The following is a 25,360-nucleotide window of genomic DNA, read 5'->3' on the forward strand; positions in this document are numbered from 1 at the left end:
TAATCAATCGTATAATACAAATGTTAAAACCACAAATAGTAGTGAGTGTATGACGAGATTTGATTACATGCCTCACTGTTAAGCTAAATGATATCCACGTTTTATCCAAATAGTTTAAATAACGCAATATGTATCAATTTATGAGTATATGGTCGATTGGTTGGAACACTTTATACAGCCCCTATTGTCGTACAACAAATTTGCACATAGCATCATACGGTCATTGCTCTCCTCTTTACTCTTTAGGAGAAGAGAAGGAAATTTCCAAACAATTATTTTGAATGAACCGAATTAATGATGAAAATTAAAAGAGTCTCATAAATTAAAAGTAGAATTTTAGGTGAAGATGCAAAAATTGCCCAAAGAATCAGCTGCCTACTCTGTGAATCTTCTAGTAGGGCTTATTTGGACGAATTCTCTCTCTCAATCTAAAACGAAGGAGACACTAAAAAGGTAGTAAGGCTAACTAACCAATAATTGCTTAATAATATTTGACCAATTAAACTACACCCACAGACATATTCCAACAAGATTTAATGCTCAACCTCAAACGTCAAGAGCAATATTATCTACCCATGTATATATATTTTTTTATTTCCACATTATTTATTGCGGAGTATATATTTTTATTTGAATAGGACATTTAAAGTACAGTTTTATTAGCAAATATACTTAAGAATCAATTCAATTCAACAACCATTTAATTTTTATCATGAGAATCAATGAGTTAGTTAGAAAGACATGGAAAATGTAGCTCACAAATTGAACTTCTTGATGGAATTTGATGGCAAGTAGTGTGTTACGCGTAGTTGTCCAAATAACATCATTATCATTATTTTCGGGTGTAGGCTATAAAAAAGACCGATCTATTTTTGTCAAGGCATTGTGCCTTAAAGTTGACTAGCCTAGCTCAAAAGCTACAAGTTACGTTGTGTCACAATTCTCGAAAGAGCAGCCTAGACACGAGTCGCATGACCCGAATTCATGTGTGGGTGCACCCAGCACGCTAGATCCAAAAATAAAATAATAAACCTAACCACTAGACCAAGTCATGCTTCGAGTTTCAACATACTACCCCAGTTGCAAATAATATGTAACGAAGGTAGTAAAAAGTTTGGTAGGGAGTTTATCAAAAAATCTGCCCAAAAACCACATACACGATACACTGCTTAAATGTTTCTTACACATTTTGGCAGTTGTTTTCATGCGATGTTAAATCACTTTAATGGGGATAAGACTTATAAACCCAATAAATTTCTAAATTTACTTTACTCCGTAACAATCATGACGTTGCTCTTACCGAAAGAAAAGAATGCATCTTTCATACAGACCACATAAAAAAAAAATCTAAAAAAGAAAGACGAAATTATTCAGAGGATGAAAAATGGTGGATAAGACGAAAACAAAAAAACAGAGAAAATCATGAAATCAAGGAAAATGACATACTAAAATTATTTTTAATTAATACTTGTAATAGATTAAAAATAGGAAAGCAACAAATAGAAAGAGCTGTGCTGTCATGTCTTCTGTGTTCTGCTACTGAATAGTCAAATACTCATCTATAATTGCCTTACTAATAGAACTATTAATTTACACCCAGATGGACCCCACTTGCTGCATTTCCTTATTCTATCATTCAAAATCAACACTTCAAATCTCCCTTTGTCCTACTAATTGTCTAGCTTAATCTATATCCGGTGATCTTAGTGGGACAGAGGAAGTAGCAAAGTTCGACTCTTCAATTGATTGATCACAATTTTAAGAACCAAGCTCCTGTTCAAATTTAACAAACTGTTCTGTACAGACATTTACTGATACAAATAATTTTGGCATTGTATAAGACAAAAATTACTGAGCACTCTGTAGCTTTTACATCAGACATCTTATACAAATGGCTTTGGCCAAAACTGTCCCAGGGTAATGTAGGGGATGATAAATCCATCTCATAGTTGGGCAAAAAAAATCCAATCTTGGACATCTTTAAAATCTTGACATACATAAATGTTTGGTTTTTATATATGTTCAGTGGAAAAGCCTTAAGAATGGATGATTTTGCACATCTCTGGGATGGAATTAACATGACTAGGGGATACGGTTGCTCCAAGGAGCATTTAAAACCAAAAAAATAGTACTACTATTGATACCATCCTGGGAAAAAAAGAGAAGAAAAAAAGAATCCCCCTTTTTAGGATTTTTGTAGGCATAAAGAATTTGTTGCAACGATAAGAAATCCAATGAAACGATGTAGTTGATCAATACCAGTGAGCAAGTAGGAGGCAGCAACATACATGTCGAAGCTGCTGTAAGTACGGTTTATCAACCACCGCTCTGCATTGAGAATTGAGGCACACGACCCAGCGGAATCACGAAATCTTTCATGATCTCGTACTCTTCAGCACTTATCTGGGCACCACTTAAGACCTACAGAGGCAACATCCAAACGTAGCCACTTTAAACATGTTCATATGTCCTAGGAGACAAGTTCTGAATAAATTTTAAATTTTTTTTTGAATGTTAGCTATTCTGCTCAAAGGCAAATGACATGGACATAATCAATTACAAAAATTGGCAATGGATTGGGCCAATCAAACTCGAACATTTCACAATGGCCAAACATGGCCAGAGACCATGAAATCCCAACATACAAACTAGACTAACAAAATTATCGACTTTCAGAGTCTACATTCACTTCATTAAAGCATATTGGGCAGAAGACTACACTTTTCAAACAGATAGTAATAAGGACTATTGGGTGAAGTAAATAAGTACTTTACATTGAAATCAGTAAAATCTACACCATGGAAGAACAATGCACAAACATCCTAAACTGTTAACAACGCTTATTACACAACAAAACTACCTTGTGTCTGACTGTATGCAAGTATATGAACCTACAGATTCTACACTTAAACCTCGTTTGTCACCATGTCTACCTGACACTCCCCAATGCATGTGGGTTTTGACAAATGGAAAAACCCCTGAAACAAGATGTTAGCAGCTGCACCAGGGAGGAGATAATTTTACATCTCTGTGGATGACAAATCCCCTCCCTCCCCTCCCCTCTCTAAATCATAGAGTATCAAATGCTTGGGATCGCTCAAATGACCTTTCATAAATATGCTGTAGCATGTGTGCAGATTTTCACTACATACTTTTTTTTCCAACTGTACTTCCACTAATCACTCAGGCATTGGGATATTTTCATACTAAGTTCTCTCCTGTACATTCAAGAAATATAAAGAATTGGAATTCTAGCAACAATAAGCCCTATACATTTTTAAGGACCATGTAAATCCATAAACCGTATCTCCATGTCCAACACTTGGTTTCTTATTGTCACTTCCACACAACTCTAGACGTATAGTCCCAATTCCTAGCAACGCCTTAACTATACACATTCAAGAGGGACAACAAGCAAACATCACAGATGGTATACTGTACCATACCTGTCCGTAATACAATTGATCTCCATATCGTATACACTAGCTTTGTTCATCTGTACTTTTAAGTCTGCCAATAATATTAGCATTACTACCCCAAATTACTTGTTCTAGATTGTCAACCAGCTAGCAAAGTCATGCTAATACTCTCGTAGAAAGAACTCAAACACTGTTCTTGTCAACCATATGCATATCTAACCAACAGTATGTACTTCAAATCAATGGCACCTAACCAATATACGAAAACAGTTACTTAAGAGAACCCCGATTTAACATCAGCTACTGGTTACAAGTCCAAGCATGAACCTATTGGCTGAAACCGCTGAACAAAGGTTCAATGCCAACATTAATTCGATACATAACAATGGGTTGTTGGATACAGTACTTTTAAGGCTTGAAGTCTATTGTTCTCAAATCCTTGCCAAAAGCCAGTACACAAAAGAGATGAAAAAATAATTCAGCTGCACACTGTTAATCTGACCCACTCTGCTTTTTGACCGCCTACTGCTTGCAGGTCCTCTCTCTCTCTCCATCCCTATCTACTCAGATTCTTCTTCAACTTTAAAGGACAATATCTACACACTATATCTCCCATGTCCTCTTCTGGCAACCATCAACCCATCAAAAGTCAATGAAACTACCTCAGTTAAGACTCTGAGAGTTATCCAAGTGATGTGACTAAAAGTCCCACCAAACCTCTCATTAGTTGATGGCTTGATTTGTAAATACAAGGTTTTCAATAAAATCCTCAATCTGAAAAACCATCAAGATCTTTCACAAAAACTAAGATCAATGTAATTTCTAATTTTTCTCTCCTTCGTAAAAGCCCATGCACTACTGCAGCCCTTACCAGGTTCAAACAGAGAACCCAACTGTATTTTGTACCTGGAAGTCTAAATCCACATACACTGATGTTGACATTGGCGCGGCAGAATGGGTAACATAACTATTTCCTCGGACTTAGAATGTTTTCATACAAATTCTATCTTTTACAGTCAAAAGTGCTAGAAAACAAAACACGTAGTCACAAACTTTAAACCGTTGTCTTCCATCAAGCCCACTAAAGATTTCTACGATCTACTCTACACATCTATTAAAACTATATCTATCAAACCAAGTCTAATCCTGCTTCCTTAGCAATATGCACCAAAAATTATTACAATTTCTAGATTAAGTCAATTTTGGATGCCTTAGCAAGCTGTTTGGGTTTGGCAAGTTTTTGGCAACTGAATGTTCAAAACCAGAAGTAACCAGCTTAGTTTTGGGACAATTTTGAGTCTAGAAAAAACATTTCATGTAATCACAGCACATAAATTTCTCCAATGGAGTGTAGGTCATCTCCACTGGAGAATATAAATATCTAATAACAAAGCTCCCAACCTCCTCGTTAAAGCAGGTTAATGTAGGTCAGATGTAAATCATTTTGCCCCTGCAACTGCAAAGCAGCTATTATGTTAGATCCCTTTTTAAAATCAATCAAACAATCTACACCTACCTTCTATTATAGATTTTATCACCTTGTCCTTGGTTCAACTTGACTTTTCACAAAAGATAAAATTCATGGAAATAGGCTATTTAACATAGACTAAACTGGGAGTGATGCAGAGAGAAGCATAGCAAAAGAATGCATAACTAGATCATCAATCATATATACAAAAATGGAGGAAAAATCGTCAAGGGAAAAAAAGAAAAAGGAAAACAACTAATCACATTTAAAGGGTATTAGGACAATAAATGAGACACTTGATTATTTAATATCAAACTCAGAAAATGGGTCAAGAAATAGACTTTTAACTTTATTTGGAAATGCAGAGATATCACTAAGAGTCAAAGGGTGCAAATAAAGAAGGACATGGACAAAGAGTCAGAAACTATTAAGCAAAAAATCTTACCTTGGGGATCAGAATCCTCCTGCTAGTCAAGTATGCAGATAGTCCAGGAATCCTACAGACAGAAAGGGCATCAATGAATAGAAGAGCAATTACTTGCCATTGCTTCATTCTAAGTGGAGGAAGTGCATCCATAAAAGACATCGTTTCCAGCAAGCAGGTCTGCATACAAACAAGCTTATAAGTGAACACCGGCCTCAAAGATATGGAAACAGCACAAGGACCGAATAAATAGTAGCTTCTTGCCAAAAAGAGACGAGGAAGAGAAATTGAGATAAAGGAGCGTATTAGAAAACAGCCAGAGCCATTTATACAATTAGATAATGACCATAATGGGGGATAGAGAAAAGGAAAAAAAAAAAAAAAAACAGTACAAAGAACAGGATAAATCAATCAACAAAATACTAGAACTGGTAAATTCCACCATTACAAAAGTAGATACAAGAAATGACAGCAAAAAGAGTCTGAGCAGAAATCATGCAGCGGTCATTAGGATTTAAAAATAGCATGATCTTAGAAAATGCATAAACACAACTAATCACTGATTGGCAGGGAAAGAGAGGTCGCCCAAGCAATTAATAACCAAGAGTTCAAGATTAACATACCATATCCAGCAATAGACATGCCCACAAAGTAAACAGTCATGATATTGACATATGTCAATTCAATTACAAAAGCACGGCTACAAGGAGCTACAAAATAAACCCAGATAATTAGAGGTCAGTACCACTTCACGTTCCAGAGTAGATACTGGTGTTGGCAATTTTAGATCAGCAATCAATCCAGGCAAAGCTCGCGCAAGACAACTAGATAATGTTTGCTTGATTTCTGGAGAACGGCCATCAGGAAGCACTATTTTGCTGGGATATTCTCTTCCATTTGTAAACATATACTCTTCATGAACACTCTCATCTCTTCCATATATATAAGCCAGCGAGGATGATGTCAGCCAAGAAAAGAGAGCATCCCACATCAAGGCAAATGGTGACAACTGAAGATCCAAACAATGCTTAGTAGAGCATTTAAAAATGAACATGTGTACTGAAGTAAAAATTAACAGCACTTGTGGTAGCCAGTAAAAAATAGCGGTAATGGAAACGATATAGAGTGTAATTTGACAAAGAAATACATGTACATAGAAATGCAACCTTATCCCCAAACATGTGTTTTTCTTCGTTACTGTTCAATTCCACCCAGTACCACCCCAAATGGCTGGATGGTAATGGAAATTTGTGAAGAAATGTACATAATTTGGGATGAACTAGCACTACCATGAGAATGGAAATTGGATTTCTTCTTACAAATTACTCCACAATATAAAAATTCAATCTCATTGCCACCATTTATTACCACTTACCAAACAAAGCTGTAACATTATTAAAACTTACTGTCAAGCTGAATCCTTCTGGAGAAGTATCAAACCATGAGTTATCAGAGTCAAAGACACGATTCAAGTTGCCTGGTGTCTTAGGCAACTTTTCAGTAGCTAAGTTCTCTAATGCATCATCTCTTACAGAACGTTGTCCTTCATCTGCTGTTTTTGGCTGTGGCAACACTACGATTCCAGCCTCAGAAACTGAAGTCAAACAACCAACATATAAGAAAATCAGTGCAATTAGGCTTTTACACACAAACAATGTTCTCAAATTAATAACCACACAGAGTGCAGATTATACCAGCATCATCAGCATCAGATTGCCCAGATGCAACAGCTTCTGCTGCCTGGATCAATGCCATCGCACAAGCTTCAGCAGAGGCAAACCGCTGGAAATCATCCTCTTCCCCTGCCTCTTCGCTTCTTGAAGTGCTTGGACCTTCTTTTGCGTTATTATATTCTCTAAACTCACAGAGATTTCCAATGGAAAGACCATTGGGTTTCTCGTCAGCCCAAGTTACAGAGCGTGCAAGTTTCTTTACCCCAGAAGTTCTAAGAGCAGACTTTCCTTTTGATAAACTAGAGTGAACAACTTTTTCAGAATGCGTGCTACATGAAGTGGAACCATTCTGATCTTGGTGAAAATATACTTCGGCTAAGCTTGCATCCTGATCTAAATTATTGCCAGCCCCAATTAAAGCTGAATCCATAGAACTCTGTATATCATTGTCCCCAGGAGAAGTGGACTCCTTACTTAGATTACCAAGATCCAGTTTTTCAGAGAATTCTCGGGACATTTGATTCAGATCAGATTTGACTTGACTGGAAGGCAATTTGGAGACACTGTATTCATCTTGGGTAATGATGGTGCTCGTAAAGTTTACACTGCCAAAAAATGAATCTTTGCCCTTTGTCGAGAGAGACTTCTTTGCTACTGAGCCTGTAGTAAACTCAAGCTCGGTTCAGACTAAATGGAACTAATTCACATAGATGAGTTAAAAGAAAATTCAAATAGATTATCCATGGTATTGATGAATAAAGCACTCAATTTAAAAGCCACATATGCCAATAATACCTTTTTTGGGTTCTGACTGCACTGACTTGGAACCACTTTCTAACTTCTTAGGGGCAGTAAACTCATCATTGGTTATAATCATACTGGTGAAGTTTACATCACCTAGCAAAGGTTCCATTGTTTCTGATTGATTGAGCTGAAAATTCTTGTCAGTTTTAGGAACTTCTGTAGAACCAGTTGTGACATCAATGGATTTAATAACAGTAACCTCGAAGTCAGACCCATTTGAAATGGCATCACTGTGCTTATTCAACTTGGTATCACCTGGTTCAGATCCTGAAATGTGCAACCATTCAACAAAAAGAACAATTGAAATTCACAACCATGATCCAATTTCCACAAAAATAAGAACATGATCAATTTACAAAAGCTAAGATGATCTCTTCTCACCTTTTGCAGAAGCTTCTGATCCTGATGTATTGGAGAGACGATCTCTGTGTGGAACATACCCTTCAATTGCATTCGAAGGACCAACCCACTCCTCCATTGAAACTTCCCCTCCTTTTGTCTCAACATTCTCCTTAATCATCAATTTCGACAACCCCAAGTCCCCATTCTCCCCCTTGCCCTCCTCTTCCTCATTTTCCAAACCCTCATTCTTAAACAAACTCAAAATCTCATTAACCTTAGCCGGGTTCAAAGCCGAGCATCTCTCCTCATTTAAACTCCCGGCAAACGCCTTGCTATTGATCAAACAACTAGAACAGCAATACAAATAACTCTCATGAAGATCATACACCCGGTGCTCCTTAATCGAAATGCGGTACTGGCCCTTTTTCGGGTGCTCCACAGGCAATGAATTCGGGCACAAAGGATAACCACATAGATTAGCAATCGTACGCTCAGTCACTACATCGCCATAATCACTCCTAGACATTAAAGACCCAGCAGCAAAAAGCTGACCATCATCTTCAATACCATCAAGAAGTGCAAGCTGCAGCTTATGCACTGCTTCTGATACAGTAATTATCCTATCCTTTTCCATCTAAATTTCTAGGGTTTCAGCAAGGGTTTTCCCACCTTAATTTACAAGAAAACAAATCAACCCCAAAACCCCCTCAAAAACTACCAAATTAGGGTTCAAGCAATCGATAAATCACTGAAATACAAAAATTCCCAATTGAGTACAACAAATTACGCAAAAAGGAGTATGAATGAATGATGATTTAAGCAATTAGTATGATTTCATACTGAATTAAGCGGCAAAAAAAGAGAAATTGTTTGCTCAATCTTGTTCTTCTTCTTCAGTAATCAGCAATGATTCATTCAATCTCGAGTAAAAATTGGAAGATTGATTGGTTTGTTAACAAGAATTGATGTGCAGAGGAGAGAGAAAGAGCACGAAATCTGGGGTCGGTGGTATGGAATCGCACATAGAGATAGGGGTTGAGTTCCAATTTTCGTCAGTTTGTTAAGACTGCCGCTTTGAACTTCGAAGAGGGAGTTTGCACAGGGGAGATAGAGAGAGGAGAGAGATTAGGAACAAGATAGGGAGACTTTTGGAACGTGACTTTTAAAGGAGAGCGACACGAGCAATGATAAATCTATCTCCGATATTATTGGACTATAAAGCAGATGGTATATTACTTCTGTTTCATATAGAGTACGAGTATATATTAATTGTAATTATGGGAATTATTTGTGATACTTAAAATATTTCAAAGTTTTTGATACAGAAATATGAAACGGAAGTAGTATTTTGAATTTTGGATGTGTTAGTGTCAGTTATGCTGATTTATATCTTAGAATTTCTTTATCAGTTGAAATGTTATGAGGGTTAAGAATTTTACTTAAAATATCTTAGAATTTACCAACAAGTCTTAAGTTACAAGTCTTACCATCTTAGCCATTTATTAATTCTGTTTTCTATCCAGCAAAATTATAGTTAACTTAGATAAGTTAATTGGTGTTTTATTATACTATTTGTTTCCATCATGTAATGATTGAGTTTGACAACTAAAAAATGTTTATAACAAGACTTAAACTCGAAACCAACAAGTACAAACTAGCAATCCATGACATCGTCCGGGCCACACACTAGTTTGTCATTATATTAGACCATTTGATAATTGTACATACCTTCATTCCAAGGATGGAATCATTAATGTATCTCAGGGTTAAATATATACTTCGTATAATACTATATATGTATCTCATGGTTAGATTTTAGCGTGTGCATTTATGCATCCTTGACAAAGAGTTTGTCAAAGGGTGACAAATGGGTTGCGGAAACTAGAATGGGAAAGGGATAGACAATACTTGTGATAATTCTAGTAGTGGTGTTAGTGGATGTAGTTAAAGGGCAATTGTTCATGTAGGAGTATACCCATAAGAGCAATTAGCAAAGGGCCAAAGGGCACCAAAATGTTTGAAATGGGCAAGTGACCCTTTGGCCCCTTTCCTTTCTTGTCTACTCCGCAATAGACTTCTCATAAAGATAATGATAAAAATGGATTTGGATTTGGTGGCACCTACAAGTATATTTTTGTGCCTTAGCCCTTAGTGACTTCATTACAAATGATTGAATGAATAAACATTATTAGCTTAAAATAAAAAAAAAAATAACAAAGGAACAAATAATGTGAGTTGAAGAGGGTGTCCTAGTTCATCAATGAGTTTGACAATTTTATTAAAATATATTCTACAGAGTATATCAAGTTAAGAAACACAACCATAGTCTCATTTTCAAAATCTACAAATTTGACAATTTTCATTTTCACTTCTTCAAATGAATCAGGGCACAAACCCCTTTGCACAATACCACCCATGTCCTAAACCAAGAGGAGAAAAATGTTTGGACGGTTGGACCTCCTGAATCGACGAGGAACTTGTTCTACTCATAAACCTTTATCGGGCCTCTTGCTTCATCAGCATGGCATCAACTAACTAGCTTCGTTTCACACTACTAAGATATGATTATCTTAGCAAATGTTACATTCATTGCGACAAGTGTTTAACAAACAATGCAATATGTACATTAATTTTGGAAAGAATTTTTACCATATTGCTTTTATTACCTGTAATACAGGATGCGAGAGGAAAAAACATGACAGATATCAACTTGCAGAAATGAGGGATCCAAATGAAGAAAGAATTATGCTAGGAAAAAAAAAGGTACTTGATTCCAACAAATAAAATCACCATTTTACATGTGAATATTCTTTCATTTCTGGGATGAACTTATACAATGCCCACTGCAAAAACCATAACAAGAACAAAAGCAATGAAAAAGTACCCATATCTAGAAGAACACAACCCAAAAGAACCTATCTAGAACCCATATCAGCTGACCACAAAACTGAACTTACCAAGATAATGGATCAGTCTGCCAAACCCATCTACCTCCTACCCTTAGGACGCTTAGGCAAGCTGCTGCTGCTAGGGCCAGGACGGGATTTCCCAAAACTTGCCTTCATCTTCCTTTTACGTCTCTCTTCCTCGCTGTCAGATTCATCTCCTCTCTCACGGTCTGCATTGCTAGCTTCTCTCTCTAGCTCTTCCCAAGTCAAACCTTCCTCTTCCTCCTCTTCTTCTTCATCCTCTTCCTCTTCGTCCTCATCAGACTCCACCAAAGATTCACTGTCAGAGGCTTCATCTTCTGACTCTGACTCAGCCTCCACATCAGATGGCTCATAGCCTTTATCTGACTCTGACTCATCGGTTTCAGAATCACTTGCATCCATGTTCAAGAATTCCCACCCTCCATCTTCTATAAATTTCTTTGGGTCATCAGTGATAGTCTTCAGAATGGCACGCCAATGCAGATTCAATCTGCTCTCGTAATATTTAATATCAGTGGTATCTAGCCATTCTTTGATACTCTCCAAAGAGCTGGTGGGGATAGAATCGATTCTGAACACATCTTTCTTGAAATCCTTGAATATGATTGTCATATCGAAATTCTTCTGCCCAAAGCCTACTCTCTCCAGGTTCACAATCTCAATCTCACTCAGGGTGATCACAAGGAAGGGTGTTTCGATCAGCTCAACAAGACAGCTTGAAGTGGGGACAATGAAAGCAGAAGCCTTATATGGTACACCATGGAAGCCAAGCTCCCTCAAAGGCATATCAAACTCCAGGTCAAGATCTTTAAACTGTGGCATCCCCCAAAGTTCATTTACCCTGGTGACAAAATTTTGGAAATCCATGTTGATTTTGTTCTTCCTGTCTCTTTCTCGCTGCTCTTCTTCAATCTCATCAGGATCATAGGCAGATCGTCTCCCACCACCCAGGGTCTGGACCACTTCCATCACTTCAACGTAAAACTGCACATCCTTGGTCTTTTTGTTACCCACCATTATATGATTGTGAAGGTGAAAATGAAGAAGAGTTATCATCTCATTTTCTGCAGGCTGGAAGAATGCATGCTTGATATTAGCAAACATTATATCAACACGCTCATCTGACCTGGAGGTAGAAAACCGAAATCCATTCACATGTGCTTCTAGAGTACCAGGCAGCTTTCTTCCCCGCCCACTAAAAGCAGGACGGACCCATAGATCAGACAGTCTCATTGGCTTGGATCTGTTTTGAGCAATTATAAGTTTTTCCTGAGTGACCAAAGTTGCCCTCTCAGCCCTCTCAGACTCCCTAGCAGCAACCTGCCGCCTAAGTGTCTTTATCTGTGCAACCACCTCATTCACATGCCTAGGATCTTTTGAGCGGAATGAAACTTCCTTCACAAATATTGCCCCCTGATTCTTCAAAGAATTAGCATCGTGTGGACTAAAAGGTGTGCCTGGAACATTGAAAATTATCCTGACATAACAATTGCGATTGGTGTCTGACTGACTGGTGATAGTCTTCACAGTGGCAATGTGGAAAGGGACCATGTTTCCATAGATGGGCAGTAAAATAGCCTCATTCTTCTGATCAACCTGAATCATCATTTCACCCCTTGCATGTGGGAGATCATTTACATTCTTGTAAGCAACCAGCTCTGTTGAAGATCTTGACGAAGAACGATTATCTCCTGCCCCTGCACCACCACCAGCAAGTCGCCGAGCAGTTTCTTCATTCTTTTGACGAGCAAGTTCAGCTTGATGCTGCCTCCTAAGCTCTTCTCTGTTAATCTCCCCATGATCTGACCTTAAAGTAGTTTTTGTAGGAACAGCTTCAGCCTCATTAACCTTGCGCTTGGCCTGTGGAAGACAAAAATCGGCAAGGTAATCAAGTGAGAAGAAATCACAGATAAAAGGGATCACATATAAACTGTTCGTACAAAGTAGCCACATATTCAGCTTATTGGTCATGTATATCACACCTAAATTTAATTTTAGTAGAGCAACGAATGGCAGAAACTGAATATGTGTAAGCTATGTTACCTGGACACGGCATTTTGGCCGGCATACCCGGGTCGATACGACGCGACACCGATCCGGGTATGAAATCCGTTCCGGATACTCCATTTTGTTCTCGGGTACGGCGGCCATTGAAGGAGTTGAAGCTTTGAAGAAGATGAAGACGGTTCTCAAACAATTTCGAAGATGAACACGATTACGAGTTTTCTCAATGCAGTTTTCTCTCTCTTTCTTCTTTCACGTGTATTTACTTATTTAATTTCTGAAGTTTTTGACTTTTTTTCTCCCTCCTCTCTCCTGATTTACCTAGCAGTAACATTTTTTTTTTAATATATGTGCTTAAGGGTGGCGGCTAGGGTTTTGTTTTAATTGGTAAAAAGCTTAAAAGGCCTTAAACCTATGTTTCTCTATCAACAACTTGGGCTTTTTTTAAATAAACAACTTGGGCTTTTTATTTTGTTTACTTTTTTTTAGCAATCCACTCACCTAGATATAAAAATCTATCAATAAAAACCACCTATATAATTTTTGATATATTATGGACAAAATTATTGCCGTATCCGTACCCGAGTCCAATGTTAAGACGGTGTCCCCGTGTCCTAAATTTTTGAGAATGGCGTATCCGACACTCGGATACGTACCAATATCGGATACCCGTACCCGTGTCAATGTAACATAGTGTGTAAGACATGCAATAAAGACATATAACATCATGAGCAAGTCAAAAAATTATGTTCCCAGAAAGTCATAAGTGATGTATTTAGGAACAAAAAAGGGAAGTGCATCTGAATGAAGTCACTATAAAAGGCAGCAATGGAATACATAGCAAGTTTAAATCTCACATATATGGGACTCCATTGTTTCAGGCTTCCCTCCCAAAGTTAATCCAATTTCCAGACACAACTCACATAAACTTTTTTCTTTTCCCAAATTACAGCTTTGATTTAATGCTTTGGTTTCCAACCTAAAAAAAAAAAAAAAAAAGACAACTGCAAAAAGCCTTTCCACATTTCCCATGAAAATAAAGGTTTTCTGACTATCCAATGTCCACTATGACTACAACTTTCAGATAACAGTAAAGAGTTATCTGATGACTCTTATTCCCTTCCACACTTTTCCTTCTACTCTTTCTCTTGGCTATTCCATCTCTTTAATTTAAGTGAGGATAATCTTCCCACTTTAGTTTTTCTCCTCCTTTAATTTCCTAACATTTGTAACTCCTCTTATGAGCAAGGTCATAAATTAATGGATATCAGTTGAAAGTGAAATTATGTCTGTTAGCTTGGTGAAATGGAAAAGTAAAAGTAAAAGTAAAATTTGATCAAAAAGTAAATGAACTATAGATCATATTCTAAATGTATGTGAATTAGAGGTTTACAATACATGTCAAGTTTTTACACACGTCAACAAGAAACCAGAGCTAGGTTCAGGACTTACCTAATTAGACAATTTAATGAAGCCCAAAAAATCGCTTACAAACGTCACAATAATAATCAATTCACTGAGGTGCACCTTGGGGAGGAGCAATCAATCACATATTCAAACTCAAATTATATGATAACATTCTCGGTCAATATTAAAACCCCTTGAAGATCACGTACAGATCTCCTCACACAGAGAGCAACAAATATACTCTATAGAGCACAAACATCATGAAATTCAACATAAATACACATATAGTCGTTAACAGTTTCTTTTTGGCTAAACTGATGTAAATTCTTCTTCTTCAGTACATCTTATATTTCCATAAACAACTTACTCCAATACACAAAATTTTCACTTTCTATTTGATCAACTTTTTACAATATAAATCTTTAAACCATGTTCTTAAATTAACCATAAAAGCACATGTTAATCATCAATAACACTAAGAAAATTTTCAAAAACAGCATGCATATATTATTTGGGATATACAAGTAAAAGAGTAATTGAATTAATAACAAGCCAGAGTAACAGAACACTCTAAAAAGTCAATCATCAGTAGAATTATGTTCAAAACCATTACCTTCGGTGGCTCAACCTCTTCCTCTTCCTCATTGAATGAGTATGCAACATCCTTCAACGCCTTAGAGCTCAATGCAGTTGTAATTTCCGGGCCCTTCTCCCCAACAATGACGGTATCCGCTAAAAGCAAGGCAAAGTTCTGGCTTTTGGGGTTAGTTGCCTGAGTCTTCATGTTCTGAAATCCTAAAACAACATTAAAAACCATCCCTGGCTTCAATTCCTTCTCATTTTTAGCATTCAAGTTCAAACCCGACTCCCTGAATTCAAGGCCAATACCAGTACCCGCTGATTTAGTCAAATTCGCCACCAATCCCGGGTCCTCTTTCTCGACCACAGCAAGAGCGGCAAGATAAACATCATTAGCTTTGTTCCCAGGCTTCAAAGCACCAATGGCTGCTTCTTGCGCCTTAAGCAAAACCTCATATGCCTTACTCTGATCCGAATTGGCATCAATCAATATCGTCCTTGCTATATTCGAGCAATAGCTATTATACCTAGACCCAACAGCACAAATAATCACACTAGCAGGCTCATAATACAAATTCTCATCATTACTCGAGGCACTCGGCCTCAAATCAAACTTCCCACCACTCTGAATGATCGGAGGATAACAAATATCCACATTTTCCGCCTTCAACTTGACCTTAATTTTGCTAGGATCCAAAATCACCTTCTCAGCCTCATCCATCATGGCCGAATGCGCCAGCTTCTTCTCCTCATCGATAACCTTCTCCAAATTTGGAACAACATGGCTCTTCATCACAGAAGCCGTCAAGAACGCCGCCTTCTTCACATTCACCAATTCTCCAGCATCCTTGACAGCAAACAAATCCGACAACCCGTTTGTAACATCACTCAGCTCCATACCCGAATTCTTCAGCTTATCAACCCACATTTCCAACAACCCCCCTTCCGGAGCTTCCTTCGACAAGTACCCAACCACAGGCTTCTCCTCTAACGCACGCAGACTCTTCAAAATGGTATCCATATACGACGAGCCGTCTTCGCCTTTCCTCTTGATGTACGTCAAAACTTCAACTTGTTCGGCATCCTTCGCCGCCTTCTTCACGACTTCAAGCAACAACGCCTTCTTCTGGCTACAAAGGAAATGAATCTGCTTCTTAGTGAACACCATAATCGTATCAGGAAACTCATAACCTAAAAGCCAAATGTTAAGCGCCGAAGATTTCAAGTATCGCAAATCTTCCGACGCTGGCGGCGTTGCGATTGCTAACGCCTTAGCATTTCCCCATAAATCTGGATTAGCTTTCCAGTTTGAGTAGAGAGCCTTCAATCTCTTCGAGAAGTTCTCCAAATTGATTTGGTATGGATTCGTCGACATCGATTAAAATTGATGCTGCTAGGGTTAGGGTTAGGGTTTTCTTTCGAGTTTTGGGGCGATTGAGATGCTCAATTAAACAAAATTCAACTGATTTCTTCTTCGATCATCAGAATAATCGAAGAAGATGAAGTAATTGATGGAAAATTAGGGTTTCATACGATGAGGGAGAGATCAAATTCATCAAATTTGATGAATTGCTGAAAAATTAGGGATGAATAGATTGAAGATAGTGAGTGGAACTATGAAGAAGAGAGAGAAAATGCGAAATGAAAATGTTTTTGTTTTTTTTGTTTCGCAATGAAAAAAGGGTATTTATAGATGGAGATATTCGTTTATCAAATAGGGTTTAAAATTGAGGAAAATTACGGGATTTGCCACAGTTTTGGAGATCAGAATTTACTGAATTGCCCTTAAACTAAGTGAATGAGATCTGGTGTGTGAGGGTTATTTTGGGTATTCCAGACAGTTTTGTAATAGGGTAATGTGGCGGTGGAAAAACGACGTCGTTATTGTTTATTTGTTTTATTTTTATTTTTTTTAATGAAAATGGATGCGGTAAAAGGCGGGAGGAGTGAAAGTTATTGGCGGGAATTAGCTGTTATTTGATGAATATTTTGAGAATTTTCCTTATCCGAAATTTAATTGATAGAAAAGGAATTACTTCCTCAGTCAATTATTCACACATAAAGTGTTGATTGTATTTTGTAATTGAATACTAAAAAAATACTCTGTATAATTATATAAAATTTACTAGATTCGTAAATGTAAAATAATATATTTATTAATTTACTTATAGAAGAAAAATTTATATTAAAAATATGCATGAGTAAACTTGAAATTTCAACATTGTAATAAAAAAGAACAAAGAAATCACGATAGTCTGTGATAATTTAATCTAGTTCGTAACACACTTTATTGTGATGTTTGACACTTGGTTTTTCTATACTCCATGGCTCCATGCATATTTCTTTTACTTTTTGTACTTTGAATATTCAAATGAATATGACAATGAAAATTTTATCTATGTTGATATAGTTAAACAAAAAATGTATATTCTAATTTGTTGGTTATAATAAATTATTTAAGTGACCATTATTATCTTAAAACGATGGTCATTATACATTTGAAGAGTTTATTCTTTTTTAATTTTTTTGAGAAGAAGAAAAAAAAAAATCATTAATGAAAGAGTTTATTCACTCACATGGTGATTTAGCTCTTCATCTTGTTTTAGTAAGTTGAATCAAATTGGCCAGGAAAATATAAAGTCGTTTGAATCTGAACCAAAATTTTTTACCCGATTTTGTCTTAAAAATTTGATTTTTAGAGTTTTCAACGTTTAGGCCCAAATATGTATTGGCTCACAAAAATAAGGTAAGATACATATACACTTAGAATAAACGGGGGAACCAACAAAGTCCTAGCTACAAAGCATCTTATACCACTTTTTTGCAATTGCAAAGATTGTTGATAATGGTAGGTTTGAAAATCTTTGAATTCGAAAGACCTTCCTTTATACAACACTTGAGCAATCTTACTATAAACTTGTGGGAAATAATTATCTTATGCTGCCTAATGAACAATTCTTATGCCATTTTCTTAGACCTGTTTCATTCTATGATACTTGTATTGTTAGATGGAAGAAGTATTTTACAATTTCAATAATCATGCAACTTATAATCAATTGCTTAGAACATGGGACTTACATTTGATAGTTTCATCATAATTCCTAACATTAAGTATCATAATTTTGACAATTAATACATAGTATTACAATTATAACAGATTCACAAATTTACAGTTTCTTCTGATTTCACCTTGTGTACCAGTCAAGACCTCAATCGAACCCATAAGAGTCATTGCATTAACAAACTCCGTCATCCAAACCCTTCCATGCTTAGCAAACCTTCTAACCATCGACGCAGTCCGAGGATTATGCATTAGAGCTTGATCAGAAGCCAACAAGCCTCGTCCTGTCTCCAAGTTCCTGAAGTACCTGTTATCCAGCCTACTCGGCGTAAAACCATCTAGTGGGACTTTAACACTGTCACTAACTCCTCCTGGACTCGTAATTGAAGGACAATTGTTTTTCATTTCGCTAGCAAAATTTAAGTCCATTGCAGGATCTTGTACATGAGTAGCATTGAAGGTGTGAAGTCTGTGAGAAAATACAGAACATCGCGTTACACGGCCTATTGAGTGTGCACCAGAAAGTGCAACCATTTCTTGTAAGTTAAGGCCTTTTGTTGCAAACATTTGTTGAAGTTGTTCAACAGTCGAGTTTGGTGATGGGAGATTTTGTGTTGGTTCGTCTTTGATGGATACTCTGCCGTCTCTTCTGCCTGCTGGAACTTGGTAGCTGATCCCTCCGAGCTTTAGCACAGAATCTCGTGCTGCAAATGCTAGGATGTCTGCACATGAGACAGTCCCAGGGCAGTTAAACTCGAGTTCTGCTTTCGCTTCATCAATCACCTCGTAGCCTCTTAGGCTTGGACCATTTGCTTGGTTCTCCTTTTCTGAGGGATTACTCATTGTCGAATCCAGTAGTATAGATGCATCACAACCCTACCATAGAAAAAAAAAAGAACTTGAGTACTTTTCATTTGTTGTGTTATATGGTTTTTATCAATCAAAACTGATTTTTATTGTTTAAATATAACTTTACTAGGAATGCAATTTATAAGCTGAAAAGGCGGTCTAAGAGGATCAATTACCCTGACGAAGCAGTCATGAAAATGCATTCTAATAAGACCTGCTCCTAAACCAGGATCTTGTGTTATAGCCCTGTTTACTGATCTTCTTACAATAGCCTCGGCTGATGGGCATGTTGAATGATAAAATCCGGCCTCGAGTGTTGCAGTGCAGATAACGAACAAAGAGAAAAACAGCAACGAGAAGATTGATCCTGTCATATTGTGGAGTAATGAAAGCATGTAATTAGTGTGAAGAAAGCAAGCAGAGAACAATGGATATTTATATTAGGGTGTGACAGCTAGAAATATAGTTTCCTTGTATAATATATCAATGGTTGGTTATAATTGGTTCGTATGTTCTTCATTTTTACAAGAAACCAAGTTACAAAGTATTGGTGATACTATTGTACTGATTTACCAAACATTGAAAAAAATGAACTTCATGGTAACTTATTTATATGATGAAAGTTGAACCTTTCAAACGGAAAGAGAATTATGGCTACTTCTATGCTAGTATGCTACAAGAAACATATACTAGCTAGCAGCCCTTTTGTGACTTTGTCATAGTGGTATTAATACATTAATTAAGTATTCGTCAATGTATGTAGTCTTCGTCTATTAATAAAATATGTAGGCATTCGACAATAATTTTTCAACTTTTAGAGCAATGAAGTACAGAATACTAAAATATTTGTGATTGTATCAAGCACAGAACAGCAAAACTTATTATTCACTCAATTTCTCCTTTGAATTAACATTAGCCTTTTAATTTTACAATTGAAATACAATACATAGCAAATCACATTTATAGTGTAAATGAAAAAATAAACAAATATTCTTGTAAGCCTAATTTAAATGTAACACTGTACTGTACTTCTAATAATTAACCACCCTGCAATTTCTTCTGATTTGTCCCTCAGCACCAGTGAGCACCTCAATCGAACCCATATGAACCATGGCATCAGCAAACTTGTTAGCCCAAACTTCACCCTGCCAGCCGAAATTGTGCACCATTTGAACCGTGGTAGGTGAAGTCATAAGAGCTTGGTCCGAGGTCAACAAAGCCCTTTTAGTCTGCAAGTTTTTGTAGTAAAAGTTATCTAACCTGTTTGGTGTAATAAAATCAAGAGGAACTGTTGGATCAGTAGTAGCAGGTGGATTTGGGCACCTTTCCCTTAAAACACTGGCTATTCTAGGGTCCAAAGATGGGTATTGTGGGTGAGTTTCATTGAACGCGGAACAATGTGAGACTCCAATAGAGTGAGCCCCGGAAAGGGTGACCATTTCCTCTAATGAAAGGGTTTTCCTAGCAAAATTTTCTTGTAGTTGTTCTAAGTTGAAAGTTGGTCGAGGGATGTTTCCTGTTGGATCATTTATGTTTGAGACTAACCCATCTCTTCGGCCTGCTTGTACTGCGTAGTTTATTCTTCCTAATTTTAAAGCACTGTCTCGAGCTGCAAAGGCTATGATGTCTGCACAAGAGACCGTGTTTGGGCATTTGGCTTCGAGCTCTGCCTTAGCCTCATCAATGACTTCATACCCTTGTAGACTTGGGTTGTTAGCCGGATGCTCCTTCTCTGCTTGGTTCCCCGGTGTTGAGTCTAGTAGAATCGATGCATCACATCCCTGAAAATCAAATAATAACATGAGTTTTACTCAATAATAACAATTTTTGTATACTATGAAAGTAATGTATAGAACTATACGTACCCTAACAAAGCAATCATGGAAATGCATTCGAATAAGGGCTGCTCCTAATCTCGGATTTTGCGAAACAACTTTGTTTACGACATTCCTGACTGTAGATTCAGCTGAAGGACAAGTTTGCTGATAGAAATCAACCTGAAGATTGGATGCCAAACAAACCGTTGACATAGCAAGAAGTAAAACAAAGCTAAAACCAATGTATTTTTGCATGTTTGCTTGTTAAAATATGTTAGCTAAATGAATAAAACAAAGTATTTTGGAAGAAAAAAATGCTAAGACAGGAAAATATATGTTTTTGTAGTAAATTAAAGAAATGAAAGATGATATTTAGATAATTTAAGGTGTGTGTATATATATATGATTGGTGACAAATGGGAAATGATTTATTCAAAGTATCTTTGGACCAAAACGTGTGACAAGAACAACCTGCATCAAGAAATATAGAGAAATGGGCCGTATATTGGGCTTGTTTCCTTTGAACAGATCAACAATTTCATGCAATTGGCAATTGATTAAGTTCTATTTATTATTTATACACTCATCTTTTTCTTCAACTACTTAATTAAATTTACTTCGTATTTGAATCGATCAATCTTAAAGTTTATGAATTAAATAAATAATTTCTCTCTTTTGACCTTTTCCTTCAAAGCCTTTGTTACTAGTAGTTTTTCTTTTTTTTTAAAAAAAAAGGTTAAGAAACGGAGGAGGGTAATCTTCCTATCATAGATTCATAGGAGCGGAAGGGGGATGAGGAATTGTATCCCAATCACTTGCACGGACCGGGGGGAGGGGCGGTTGAGGAATTGTACGCCAATCTTGCACAGACCAGGGGGGGGGGGCGGTTGAGGAATTGTACCCCAATCACTTGCATGGGACCGGGGGGATGAGGGACGAACCATCCCTTCAACTCCTAGATCCTTAGCTTTTGTTGCTTAATACTCCCTCTGTCCCTTATTGATAGTTCTTTATGGGCAATATTCATGAAAATTAATAAAGATGAATAAAAGTAGTAAAAGTGCATTGATAAGGTAAATTTACATTAAGTATGCAAAAAAGTAGAGAGAGAAAGTAGTAAAAGTACATGATGTGAAAGTTAAATTTGCACATATATTGTTATAAATTTGAGGGAATTTTGATAAAAAAAAAATGATGTCAATGATACTTAAAAAAACAAATGGGACTGTCATTTTGAGACTTAAAAGTTAAAATTAATCATAAGAGACTATCAATAAGAGATAGAGGGAGTATATAAATGGATCGGATAATGTTCCGAATTCTGAAACATTAAGTCTTGCGCACATAACATTAGCAACAAAGTCTTTGTCCCAATATAAAATTATTACCTACGTATTCTAAAATAATTAGGGTTGGGGTTAGCAAAGCTCCAACAAGTAACAAACCATAGCTACCATATTAACGTGAATTGTGATCTTCACCTACCAATGAAGCACCCCTTCTATTACACTTCGATAGATCAAATACATCTAAATATAAATGTCATTCAATAATCGGTTTACTTCGCTTAAAATATCATAAATTATAATCTTGATAGTTTGAAGTATAAAAATTTCTAATGTTTACTACAATCCTTAAGAACATCTCTTTTAAATACTTCATTAATTATTACGTATAAAGTTTATTAGTTACGTTAAATGGACCTGAATTTTATTCGTACGTCTTCCTTTGAACTTTTTAATGCAAGAAAAATGAGACATTTGAACTAATCAATAAATCTTTGCCATTTGCAATTATATAATAACAATAATAATGTAATATATATATAATAGACAGTATACTCTATACTTTACTCGTATCTCCCAATGTTTTTCTTCAACTACTACGTTTAAAGTCTTGAAGAACTTGTATGTTAAAACAATTTAACGTAGGTTCTTTGTAGTAGAGGTTGGCTAGTGGGTCGAGTCTTCTATTATATTAACATTGACTTTCAATTATTTGAGCTGAATCCAAATTGGTTCATATAATCACTTCATTCATATACATTATACGTCATTTATACACCCTCCACTTCACAAAAACAATATTTTGAGGTCTTAATTTTATTTTTTTGGCTGAAATTTATCATTACACATACAAATAGGTAGTATTATAAAATTAATTACTATTAATCATCATATATGATATTGTTCGTTTACATGTCTTGATGATTGTTTATTGATTACCTAATACAGACTACATACTCCATACTTAATTTAGTTAATTAATTAAAGTACATTAAAAACTCTAAAGAAAAAAGGCATTACCATTTTTATAATAAGAAAGGACAGAAAATTTAATACGAAGTTACTCTTAATAATTTAATATAATCCTTCGTGCATGTCAACTTGTATTGTTAATACAGTAAAAACTATCAAACTATAAATGATGTCTGTCTTGAAGTACTTAATAGTTAATACCCATTTAAATGGTACTTCAATCTATATATTACTATTATACTTGGCAATTTGAAACTTAACTTGACAGCCACTATACTTCAACGGCTCTACGAATAGCATTGTACTCTTTATCATAAAAGAACAATAATAGAAAATGCTCAAAATTACTATTGTAACCAACAACGGGCAAACGACATTACTAGACGGGGACATTACTAGAAGGTGTCGTTTTACTCTCTCAAAAAAAAAAAAAATAAAAAAAAAAAATTAAAAAAAAAAAAACAACGCTTGTGTTTCTAATAGTCTATGTATATTTGTATGGAGTACTTTTTATTATACCTTTGTCCCATTAAAATTGTCTCATATCTTTTTAAAGAGTTAATTCGTTCCATTTTTAAAAAGTTCATTATAGGATTAGATTCGAGTTATTAAGTTATCTTAGCGGGATAAAATGATCTCAGTAATCATTTAGGTGAATAATAAAGACAGGAAACTACTAGGTGGTGGTGGTAGTGGTAGCTATCAATCTATGACATAGGAATACACATTTGCCAGTTGCCAATTTTGGTAATAGTAAAATTGTATGGAACTAATCAATTCAATGCTTGTTAAGGTGGCTACACGTTTTCTTCAATCAAACTTAATTAACGCACGCCTAACTATATAAACTCCACCATATTACTCTCAACTTACTTCATCCTTAATTATTCCATCATTTTCAACACTTTAAAACACACTGAGAATTTTCTAAGTGTAAATGTCGCTTTCAGTGCTTTGTATGCTCTTCTTTCTTGCCATGGCATTGTCGTCATCTTCGTCTTTGAAGGTGGGATACTATCAACGGACTTGTCCCTCGGCCGAGGCTGTTGTGAGGAATGTAGTCAGCACTGCGCTCACTAGGAATCCTGGTTTAGGTGCTGGCCTTATTAGAATGCATTATCATGATTGTTTTGTCAGGGTAAGAAACAATGTACTATAGTTTACTATAGTTTAGCAACATATCTAGCTAATTTATCTTAGCTTACATTGATCATTGATGTTATGTTACATGTAATTTCAGGGTTGTGATGCTTCAATTCTACTTGATTCAACCCCTGATAGCCCAGCTGAGAAAGACAATATAGCAAACAACCCAAGCATGCGAGGTTATGAAGTGATAGATGAGGCAAAGAAGCAGCTTGAAGCTCGATGCCCACAAACAGTCTCTTGTGCAGATATCATAGCCTTTGCAGCACGAGACAGTGCCTCCAAGTTAGGAGGGATCTACTACGCTGTACAATCAGGTCGACGAGATGGGAGAGTCTCACTTAAGGATGACCCGAACCATAACCTACCTCCATTCTTTTTCAACTTACAACAACTACAAAAAAGCTTTGAACGAAAAGGCCTTTCGGTAGAGGAAATAGTCACCCTTTCCGGGGCACATTCAATTGGAGTTTCACATTGTTCTTCTTTCACTCAAAGACTTTACAACTTTAACGCTACAAACCCACAAGACCCTTCAATGGATCCTAGGCTTGCTAGTATGTTGAAATCCCGGTGTCCTAGTAATGCTCGTAGCAACGTTGATCCTACTGTTGCTCAAGATTTTATCACACCTAATAGGTTGGACAACAAGTATTATCAAAATGTACTTAACAATAGGGGATTGTTAACCTCGGATCAATGTCTTATGAGTAGTCCTAGGACTGCAAGTCTGGTTAGGTTCTACAATCAGCAAGGCGGGGTTTGGGCTAACAAGTTTGGTAAAGCAATGGTTCATATGGGTTCTATTGAGGTTCTCACTGGCAATCAAGGTGAAATTAGAAAGAATTGTAGGATAATTAATAATAGTTGATGGTTTGATAGTTTTCATCTTGATTATTTTTAGAATTAGAGTGTAATTGTTAAACTGTGGAGGATTATTTTTTCATTCTTTTATTTTGTAACGCAAGTGTATACATGTTTATAATTACAATTTATAACTCAAGTATTGGTAAAAATGAATCGTACAAGTTTGAAATAATAAGAAATACAAAGTAATTAATTAGCAGATGCATGTATTAATGACAGTAATATTGAACCCATCACTTGTACATATATGACAGCATATTTACAGACAGTTACATTTGATTAAGACTTGATATGTGTGATTCATATTAAAAA

The 25,360-nt window shown here is 36.2% G+C and overlaps 3 protein-coding genes and 2 pseudogenes across 3 annotated transcripts; 1 reads left to right on the top strand and 4 right to left on the bottom strand.

The window, feature by feature from the left end:
* Nucleotides 1-1,756: 1,756 nt before the first annotated feature.
* On the bottom strand, nt 1,757-9,262 carry LOC145605753 (putative RNA polymerase II subunit B1 CTD phosphatase RPAP2 homolog). Its single transcript, XM_081661820.1, has 8 exons — nt 8,971-9,262; nt 8,170-8,878; nt 7,780-8,055; nt 7,006-7,644; nt 6,718-6,905; nt 6,057-6,320; nt 5,333-5,491; nt 1,757-2,421 (listed from the first exon to the last, which is right to left on the bottom strand). Exons 2-8 carry the CDS (start codon nt 8,762-8,764, stop codon nt 2,317-2,319), a joined length of 2,226 nt encoding a protein of 741 aa, XP_081517946.1. The 5' UTR covers nt 8,765-8,878; nt 8,971-9,262; the 3' UTR covers nt 1,757-2,316.
* A 1,611-nt stretch (nt 9,263-10,873) lies between these two features.
* LOC145606340 (FACT complex subunit SPT16-like) lies at nt 10,874-16,696 on the bottom strand. Its single transcript, XM_081662351.1, has 2 exons — nt 15,085-16,696; nt 10,874-12,920 (listed from the first exon to the last, which is right to left on the bottom strand). The coding sequence occupies exons 1-2, from the start codon at nt 16,423-16,425 to the stop codon at nt 11,118-11,120; spliced, it is 3,144 nt and encodes a 1,047-aa protein (XP_081518477.1). The 5' UTR covers nt 16,426-16,696; the 3' UTR covers nt 10,874-11,117.
* A 1,502-nt stretch (nt 16,697-18,198) lies between these two features.
* LOC145606256 (peroxidase 5 pseudogene) lies at nt 18,199-19,334 on the bottom strand (annotated as a pseudogene).
* A 637-nt stretch (nt 19,335-19,971) lies between these two features.
* LOC145606008 (peroxidase 5-like) lies at nt 19,972-20,990 on the bottom strand. The gene is made up of 2 exons (XM_081662070.1): nt 20,826-20,990; nt 19,972-20,741 (listed from the first exon to the last, which is right to left on the bottom strand). The coding sequence occupies exons 1-2, from the start codon at nt 20,988-20,990 to the stop codon at nt 19,992-19,994; spliced, it is 915 nt and encodes a 304-aa protein (XP_081518196.1). The 3' UTR covers nt 19,972-19,991.
* A 3,003-nt stretch (nt 20,991-23,993) lies between these two features.
* LOC145606257 (peroxidase 5 pseudogene) lies at nt 23,994-25,052 on the top strand (annotated as a pseudogene).
* The last annotated feature ends 308 nt before the right edge of the window (nt 25,053-25,360 follow it).

The sequence above is a fragment of the Chenopodium album genome, chromosome 22, assembly GCF_948465745.1.
Source record: "Chenopodium album chromosome 22, dcCheAlbu1.1, whole genome shotgun sequence".
NCBI classification, from domain to species: Eukaryota; Viridiplantae; Streptophyta; class Magnoliopsida; order Caryophyllales; family Amaranthaceae; genus Chenopodium; species Chenopodium album.

Coding starts and splice junctions, on each gene's coding strand:
- LOC145606340 (XM_081662351.1), bottom strand. CDS start 16,425: ATGTCGACGAATCCATACCAAATCAATTTGGAGAACTTCTCGAAGAGA. Junction 12,921..15,084: donor AAGAGGTTGAGCCACCGAAG/GTAATGGTTTTG, acceptor TGTCTTCCACAG/GCCAAGCGCAAGGTTAATGA.
- LOC145605753 (XM_081661820.1), bottom strand. CDS start 8,764: ATGGAAAAGGATAGGATAATTACTGTATCAGAAGCAGTGCATAAGCTG. Junction 6,321..6,717: donor CAGAAGGATTCAGCTTGACA/GTAAGTTTTAAT, acceptor TTGGATCTTCAG/TTGTCACCATTTGCCTTGAT. Junction 5,492..6,056: donor CTACTCTGGAACGTGAAGTG/GTACTGACCTCT, acceptor GTTTGTATGCAG/ACCTGCTTGCTGGAAACGAT.
- LOC145606008 (XM_081662070.1), bottom strand. CDS start 20,990: ATGTCAACGGTTTGTTTGGCATCCAATCTTCAGGTTGATTTCTATCAG. Junction 20,742..20,825: donor TCCATGATTGCTTTGTTAGG/GTACGTATAGTT, acceptor TTTGATTTTCAG/GGATGTGATGCATCGATTCT.